General features: G+C 56.7%; 1 protein-coding gene and 1 long non-coding RNA gene across 2 annotated transcripts in view; both read right to left on the bottom strand.

Moving 5' to 3' along the window:
* The window catches only part of LOC125615953, a 16527-nt gene that overhangs the window by 3269 nt on the left and 4342 nt on the right, over positions 1-8916 (bottom strand). The window contains exon 2 of the long non-coding RNA XR_007346555.1: positions 7109-7116. This is a non-coding gene — a long non-coding RNA (uncharacterized LOC125615953). The remainder of the gene's footprint in view (positions 1-7108; positions 7117-8916) is intronic.
* On the bottom strand, positions 7-1727 carry Ninj1 (ninjurin 1). Its single transcript, XM_015506255.2, has one exon. It carries the CDS (start codon positions 1260-1262, stop codon positions 831-833), a length of 432 nt encoding a protein of 143 aa, XP_015361741.2. The 5' UTR covers positions 1263-1727; the 3' UTR covers positions 7-830.

Raw genomic sequence — 8916 nt, 5'->3', positions numbered from 1 at the left:
CACTTTCTCCATGAGGAACTAAAGCCCAGGCCAGTCAAGCACCCAAGATCATGCTTCTCCTGGTCATCAAGCCAGACCAGGTTTGGTTTCTAAGGCAAATGTACTATGCCCTCATGGGCCTTTCTCTATGGACTCTCCCTCCTGCCTAAGGCTCAATCACACCCATTTCAAAGGTGGATAAACAGGCCCCGGGAGGCCACTCACTTGCCTGGAAACAAAGCAAGAGTCACCCTTGCTGCTCTTGACAAGGATTTCACCTCTGGACAGGGATCCAGCATGCCCAGGGCCCTGGCTGCAAACAGGCAACACTCCACGGAGCCCCAGGGAGCCCAGCCCACCTTCCTGCCTGCCTGCCTCTGGTCCACCTGTCAGTCCATCTGAGGAAGTTGGTCTGATTTTGAAGGAATATTATTTAGTGACTCAATTTGGGGAAGACTGGAACACCAGAGGTTACAACCTACAATTTGGGTTTTTGCTCAAAACCAGCAGGATGGCTGGACATTCTGGCCATGGAGATAGTGGTCAGGGTCCAGGGTTCCCCCTCGCCTCCTGAGCCAGGATTTCCTTCTCACGTTGTGGGCCCAGTGTCCTTCCACACCTCCTGGTCCAAGGCCCTTCCTCACCACCTTGGGTCTGAATTCCCTCTACACCTCCTGTGCCTAGATTCCCTCCTCACCTCCAGGGCCAGGGTCCTTCCTCATTTCAGGGTCCCCCCCTGCCTCCTGGGCCCTCTTCACTTCCTGTGTGACTTGGCAATTCTTTTCTCACTGGACCATGTCACCAGGGATGGGCCTGGCTGATGCCAGTCTGTAAGAGCTGGCTGGCACAGGTTACCCTGTGGAGGGAGCCGGAAGGGCCTGGCGGGGGACAGGCACTCTGACTCCCACAGGCCCCAGCCTTGAGGATCCGACCCTGCCGTATTTCACAGTGCAGGGTCTGGCTGGGGGTGGGGGATCAAATCCTGGACGACGTGCCCTGCAGAGGAGGGCTGGGGAAGGGGCAGCTCCGTGAGAACCAGGTGTGCAGGGTGGCAGGCGCCCATGCGGGGAGCTGAGAGCCAGGCTCCTACCGAGGAAGATGAGCAGCACGCCCACGCTGATCTGCAGAGCCAGGGAGATGGAGATGAGGACCACCAGGGGCACGAAGAAGGCAAAGCTGGGGCCCTGCTCCACCACGGCCTTCAGCTGGGACGCATTGGCCATCAGCAGCGCAATGTCCAGCATGCTCTCGGCTGCGCTCTTCTTGTTGGCGTAATGGTTCATGTTGATGGGCTGGTTCCTCCGGCCCCATCGCGGCGGCTGTAGGGAGGGACCGTCAGTGAGCAGGGGAGGAAAGGGGTGACGATCAGCAGGAGGGGAGAGTGGGAAGGGTGATGGTCAGCAGGGAGGGGCCGGGGCCAAGTCCCCCCACAACTTCTGCTGCCCTGGCCATGGTAAGTGCGTCACTCTGAATGTGTTCAGCCGTTACAAAGGGGAGCCCAGGAATAAAGTCCCAGAGGGAGGGAAAAATGGCGACCTCAGCACAGGCACTCTGGTGTTCCAGGCCCACACCCTCCCACTGCAGGGGTGCTCCTCCCTGGCTGCCTGTGCCCAGGGCTCTCCCCACTCAGGGCCTGGGCTCCTGTTGGGTGCCAGGAAGGGAAACGGTGTGTGGGTGGACAGGTCCCTGAATACTGCCCAGGCCTGAAACAAACCCTTCCTGGGCTGGGCCCTGAGGCTAGTCCTGCCTCGGTCACCTCCCCTCAGGCTCCTCAGTCCCCTGCCCCCACCCTCCACACTGCCCTGCAGAATGGCTTGGCCACCCAGCCTAGCTGCAAGCTGCTCAAAGACACAGGGCACCAAGAGTCTGCCAGTACACAGCAGGAGCTCAATATATGCCTTGGCATGCTGCATACAGTCAAACTTCGCTGTGTCAACTTTCATAATAAGAACACAGGAATACACGTCCTGATCTCTTCTCTATGGTGCGTATCTCCTGGTGACATCACTCTCCTATCTTAGGGCTGGTCCCAGTCCCCACTCAGCCCCATGCCATTTTCCTGCTGCCTCCTACCCCTCAACCCAGCCAGTCAGAGGGGGCCCGTACTTCCCTCCCCGTCCAGCACCCTTTCCTGTTACCATGGACCCTCACGTTCTGAGGTCCTGTCTAGAGGCCCTTGTCTCCAGAGAGCCTCCTGTGACCTCTCCTAGTAGGAAAGACCTCTCCTACCATGGGAGGTCACCTCTTAAGCCAGCCTGTTTTATTCCAGGGCCCCTATAGGTACCTGGCTTCTTCTTTCCATGGAGCCAGGCAGCCCCCCTCAAACTGTCTTGGTCAGATCCCTTCTCAGCCACCACAAAAATCCCCGCCACCCTCAGCCCTGGTCCTCGGTCCAGGGCTGCCTGGCCCTGCTCTGTAGCTTCCAGGGACTGGGCACTGGATTGGAGGCAGTGGCCAGAGCCAATGCTGGTGGTGGCCTCCTGGGGCTACTCTGGGAGGGAGATCCTGTTTCCAAACTCATGAAAGATGCAGGGGTGAGAGGCCAGTGCTGCAGGTGTGAGGGAGGTGGACACAGGTGTCATATGGCCAGGGTTTTGTTCTGGTGGTGTGTGTTTTTAAGTTGAATGTGCCCAAGAGGAAGGCAGGGTGCGTGCAGATACGGCTGGGCTCTGCTGCCTGCTCCTGGGCCGGAACATTCCAACCGCTTGCCTTTGGCATCAGCTGCTGTGTGGTACAGTCACTCAGGTCAGTCCTACACTGCAGAGCACAGAGCAAAGCTGTCTCCACCTGGGCTGGCCACCAGCACCAGCCCCCTGCCCAGTGCTGCTCGGGAATCACTGCAGGTGTGCCACGAGGCCCCTCTGGGGTGGCTGCACCCCTTGGACCCCTCCCAGGCTGCATGGGTCTGGGTGTGGGCAGTCTGTGTTAACTGGCCCATGTCTGGCACTGAGGTCACCTCCAGCTTTGCTTCCACAAGGCCATCCAGCTGGCCACACCCTGCCACACACATGTGCTCTTCTGGGTACAGAGCATCCAGGGGCTGCTGGTTCACAGTAGGCATGTGCTCCTAATTTCTTAAACCCAGGGTACCAAAGTGCTTTCCCTCCAGGCTGCCCCCGGGCTTAGCCACGTCCCAGCCCAGGAGCTGTCCTTAAAAGAAAAGGCAAATATAGATCCTGTGAGAACTTTCCATAGACATAGACACACATGCACACAAACATACAGCCCACAACACACACAGACAATATGCGCATGTGAACATACACAATATACATGTGCACAACCACACATATACACATGAAATGCACACATATAAACACATACACATAAACATACCATGCATAACACAAATACCCAAAATATACAATCATTCCAGATTGTACACAATACACATTCATACAATACAGCATGTAACACTTATACACACATGGACACACACAGGCACATACATGTGCAATTACTTATACACCACTTAGAGGCACCCACATAAAGTGCACATACACATATGTAACACAACACATGCATAAACACACCCACACATGTACACAGTATATACACAATAGGCTCACATAAGCACATACACACATACATAGCACACATACACATCATACATACATATGCACACAACACACATGTGCACACATGCATGTACAAACAACACACACAACATACATTCGTCATGAAGGAGCACTGTCAGCAGCAGAGTCCCATGTCCTGGCCCCTGGCCTCAGCCCTCAGCAGCCCCCATCATGGGAGTCTGTGTCCCTGCTGTCCTGTCCTCATACCCACTTGAGTGGGGTAAACTGAGGCTCAGGGCAGGAGGTTCCTTATTCAAAGCTACACAGCAAGAAAGGACTGGCTGGAATTTGAACCCAGGCTCTGGGGTTCAGAGCCCTAGAGGATGACAACACTATCTCCATAGTCCCTGTCAAGGTGGGCCAGAGTATCCGGGCTGCTCTGTGGACATGAAGCTCCTGGGGGGCTCCCTGCCCCAGGCTCAGGACAGTTAGTCCCACTCTGAGCTTGTCTTTCATGGGACTGCGATGCAAACACCCCGAATGGCTCAGAGCCCTGGGGCCAGCAGGGTCCCCAACCCAGTGTCCCTCCTGGTGAAGAGTACTTCTGGCCCACCCAGCCATCTGCTTCCTGTTCACTCTATGCAATGACAAGAAGCACAGGCTGAACCATGGTCAAGGCTGGGGAGGCCTCTGCACTGGCTCAAGCCCTCATTCCCCCCAGCCTGGCTCTAAGGCCCTAACCACAGCCTCCCTCTGCTGCCTCAGTCTCCCCACATGCACAACTGCCTACCCACTGGATGGGAGGGAGCGTTACTTTCCCTTTCCATGACCAGGAGATTGAGGCTCAGAAGGGGCCTGCCCAGGGCATCTCAAGGAAGGAGATCAGAATTCAAGCCCAAGACGAGTACCCTAAGCCCAGGGCTGCCTTGGGACACACACTGGTGTCCATCCTGGGCAGGGGAACCACTAAGGCTATGTGGGCTGATGGGAGCTGCATGTGGTTGGGGAAGGGGACAGCACACCAGGCCTCCTGGGGCTCCCTGGCCTTGGGCCTGCACAACGGTCTCAAGATGGGCAGGCAGATAGACCTATCAACCATAGGTCAGGGAGCCCCACAAGCCTGACCAACTGCCAAGAGCATGCCAGAAAACTCCTGCTGGAGCCTGTGCCCGTGACCTGGGCAGTTCAGGGAACAAACACCCTGGTTAATGTGTCCCTGGAGCCAACAGGAGTTCCCTGAAACCTCAGCAGATCTGGGAGCTGGGGTGATGCCCGTTTTCCTGTAAATACTGGGAAAAAACCCCAGGGAGAGTCAGCCCCATGCAGGGGGCTGCCTTCTATGGTCACGTGGTCCTGGGCCACCTGCCTTCCATAGCTCAGGTTCGGGGGAAGCTGGTCCAGAGAGCATTTGAATTAGCCCTGCTGCACCCATAGCCTGGCTTAGTCATAGTGCAATGGGTGCTATGGGTCCCCCAGAACTTGCCTGGGGGGACGGTAGCCCAAGCTGGGCCCATTATACCAGCTGCTGCCACAGAAGCCTTGCCCAGAGCTGGGCTGGGGCTGCCACCACACCTCCTCTGTCATCCCCATCCCAGTGACCAGAAGTGCCTCAGTTTTCTCATCTATAAAACAGGCAGACAGGGATGTGGAGAGGACTGTATATGGCAGTCTCAGAAGTCTTATGGCCTGTTACAGTGCCCTGTAGTGGGTGACAGGGCTCGGATGTTCCTCCACCCGATATGTGGCTGTTCCCATCGTGACAGGCTCTGCCTCCTACCCAAAAGCTCTACCAGCTCATAAATAACGGCACACAAATAAAAACGGCAACCAAGAAAAGAAAGGACAGTTGGGCTTGGGTCCCTCTGGGCTGACCAAACCCAAGGGAGGCATCAGGTCAAGTTGCTGCCCTGGGTGACCGATGTCCAAGTCTAGTTAGATCCTGGCTGACTCCAGCCTGGCCTGCTCCCAGGCCTGCCTCTTAGGCTTAGCTAGGCACCAATAGCTAGTGGGGAGACCCGAGAATTGGGTTCCCACAACCTCCATGGACTGTGGGCTTTGGGCATCTCTCATCCATGCGGGGGTAGGACTTCTGGGTCCATCCCCCCAGACCAGGACTGGCATGAAGCCACCAGGGCTGGCTTCCAGGTCTAGCCCTCTGAGGCCTACACCTGTGCCTCTGCTGTTCATGCCTAACCAGCTCAGGAAGCAGGGCCTGAGGGTCTCTGGGTTCCACATCTGCATTCCTGGCAGGAAACCCTAGCCAGACAGCAGGAAGTACAGGAGGCGGGGTCCTCTTAGCAGCTGGGCTATGGCTTGGGCTGGGCAGTACTACTTCCCCTAAGCTCAGTACTGACCAGGAGTAACCTCGAGGCCCATCAGGGTCGCCTTTAGAATTTAGCTAAGATCCTATCAGTCTCAGGACCTGCCAGGCAAGCAGAAATGAGAGAAAGAGGGGCTGGGGATGTGGCTCAAGCGGTAGCGCGCTCGCCTGCCATGCGTGCGGCCCGGGTTCGATCCTCAGCACCACATACGAACAAAGATGTTGTGTCTGCGGAAAACTAAAAAATAAATAAATAAATAAATATTAAAAAAAAAAAAAAGAAATGAGAGAAAGAGGGAACTTCCTCTGGCAGCTGAGGCTGTGCAGTGTGAGTAAAAATCCGTGTCCTGGAGGCTAGAGAGGTGGCATTAGGAACCTCGCCCTAGGGACTGTGAGTGGCAGGGATATGGATTGACACCAGAGGGCTGTGACCCAGCCATGCTCCAGTCACTTCTTGGCCATCTCCCTCCTGCAGTGGGCAATGCAGTACTGGCATGACATAACTGTGGGGCATTTCCACATTCAAATTGATGTTTACTCTTCCTGTGCTGCCAGCCCAAAGTGAGTCGAGGTACAGAAGGAGAGGGCTCAATCCCTGGACACTGACAGGGATCCTCATGTGAAGGGCCCTAGGGATGCCAGGAATGTGGGAGGGGGCATGGTGGAGCTTGAGAGGACCCGCCTGGGCACCCCTGCAGAGGAGGTACAGCTGTGACTCTGGCGAGCTTCAGCCATCTAGGAAGCAAGCAACAGTGCCCAGTGTTATAGAGGAGGGAGGCCCTCCTGAAGGACCCACCCTGGGGAAGGTGCTGCTCTTTTGGAGCCACACAGCCTGGTGTCACCACAAGGAAAGGGTCTCTGTGGTAGAAAGTTATAAGTTGCCAATGCCACTGTGTGCTGGGCCCTGCTCCACGCATTTCCTGTAGATAAGCACATAGGACTCACCATGATGTCACTCAGGAGGAAGAACTGTTATCTACAGATAGGAAACTGAGGCAGAGTGCTAACATGGTGGCTCAAGAAATGGCACCGCAGGGTCCCCACAGTAGGGGGGACAAGGCATTGAGCCATATGAGTGAGCAGAAAAGACTCGTAGGCTGACCACTCCTCATGGAAGCCTCTTGCTGGGGACCCGAGGTTCCTGTGACCTTGGATGGGCCTACAAAGCTTCTTCAGGGCCAGGCTTTTCAGCCCACCGCCTCAAGATGCATGTGTGTGGAGGTCTGGCCTCTGGGACTTTGCTTGTACTGTTCCCTGAGCCTAGGTACCCTCCATATGTAGAGGGTCAGACCTGTCTGCCTTCCTCCTCACCCTGGGGCTGGCGAGGACATCCATCATCATCTCCACAGGAGGCCTGACATCCCCCACCCCACAGTGTGGTGGCCCTCTAGCTCCTGGAATCCTACACCTTGGCCTTCATTTTTCCACCTGGTCTGGGCTGCTCTCTGATTTCTGAAGGTAGACTGAGATAGGGGTAGGAGGTTGCTTCTCTCTCCCTTTGGTCTCTACCCAAAATAATGACCCCTGAGCACCCAACCAGGTCTCTCCTGAGCCCAAGATACACCCAGAGCCCCTGGGAGGCAGGGCCCACCCTAATGCCTACAGAGCTGAGCAGAGATGGTACTGAGTAGAGGGTAGAGTCTAGGCAAGGCCAAGGGTGGGGGGCGAGCAGAATCCCTTCCTTTAAACCAGTTTCCAAGTCACCTGCCTCTTTATTGACTTTATTTGCTTAAGATATATCCTCGAAGGCCGCCAGGGATCATTTGTACTCCCTTTTTTAGGTGGTGGGGGGGGAGTACCAGGGATTGAACTCAGGAGCACTGGGCCACTGAGCGACAGACCCAGCCCTATTTTGTATTTTATTTAGAGACAGGGTCTTAGTGAGTTGCTTAGCGGCTCGCCATTGCTGAAGCTGGCTTTGAACTCACCATCCTCAGGAGCTGCTGGGATTACAGGCAGGCGCCACCGTGCCTCAGGTTCTCCCTTTTTAAGACCATGTATAGAAGGCCCAAAAGATGAGTGCCCCCCATCCCCAAGGACACACAGCCAGGGTCTCCTCTGCCAGCTACTTCAAAGTGCTCACACACTGGGGCAGAGCCAGGTCTCAGTCCTGCACACCTAGGTGAGTCCCAAGACTCCTCTAAGTCCTGTTTCCTCATCTCTAATCCAGGGACAAACATGTGTGTAACCCCAGGACTGACCCTACTTCTTGCTGGTGCCCTTCTCCCAAACATGGCCTATCCCCAAGGAATACTCCTAGGACTGGTCACTCTGCCCCAATCATGCCTAAAGCAAGCCTGGAAAATCCCAACCAGACCATAGTTCCCCACCCCCATTCCTGGGGGGTCGGAAAATGAAAGGATGTCCAAAGTCAACAAGTCACCAGAGGGCCAGGCCAGGACGGCTCCCTGGCGGGCTCAGCCCTGGCAGGAGCAGGGGCTGAAAGGTGGGGAGGAGGTTCAGGAAGAGGGTGTACCTCCAACACAGGGGCAGGACCCTGCTAAGGCCTGCCCCATGCTCACAGCCTTCCCGGGCCCTGCAGGGCAAGCTCTGGGCAGGCCCCATTAGGGCCCACCAGTGGACACTCTGAAGGCTTTGAGTGGGTGACGTTCATTTTTCAGGGCAGGTGAGTGGAGCCTGGGGTTCCCTCATCAGGGCAGCATCCGACAGTGTGGTCACCCTGTGACGTAGCCGTCTGCTTACTGCTGGCCTGGAGCCCAGATGCCATGACTCTTCTCCGCCCACCCCGGGGGCACGCAGGAGGAGATGGGGCGGTGAGTCTGAAGTTAGAAGGGCGCTGTGGGAGGCCGTCCCTGCTGGAGAGCGGCGCCCCAGCTCCGCCGCGCAGCTGAGCGTTGGTACGGTCCATGGGGCTGCGGACGGCAGCACGCCAGTCCTCCCCGCGCCCCTGTGACCCTGCAGGGGCGGTCAGAGCCTCCAGGGCCACTGCTTGGGTCCCGGATAGGACGAGCGGGACGTCGTTCTGGCGCATCGTCGCCCACCACCACCACACAGCATGGGGAGCTCACCAGGCGACGCACACAGGTGCCCGCAGAGCTTGAGGGGGACGGGCTGGGCCCGGGAGCCCAAACGGGCAGT

The sequence above is a fragment of the Marmota marmota genome, unplaced genomic scaffold, assembly GCF_001458135.2.
Source record: "Marmota marmota marmota unplaced genomic scaffold, marMar, whole genome shotgun sequence".
NCBI classification, from domain to species: domain Eukaryota; kingdom Metazoa; phylum Chordata; class Mammalia; order Rodentia; family Sciuridae; genus Marmota; species Marmota marmota.
The sequence above is the reverse complement of the archived record's forward strand: the minus strand, read 5'-3'. Positions and strand labels throughout refer to the sequence as shown.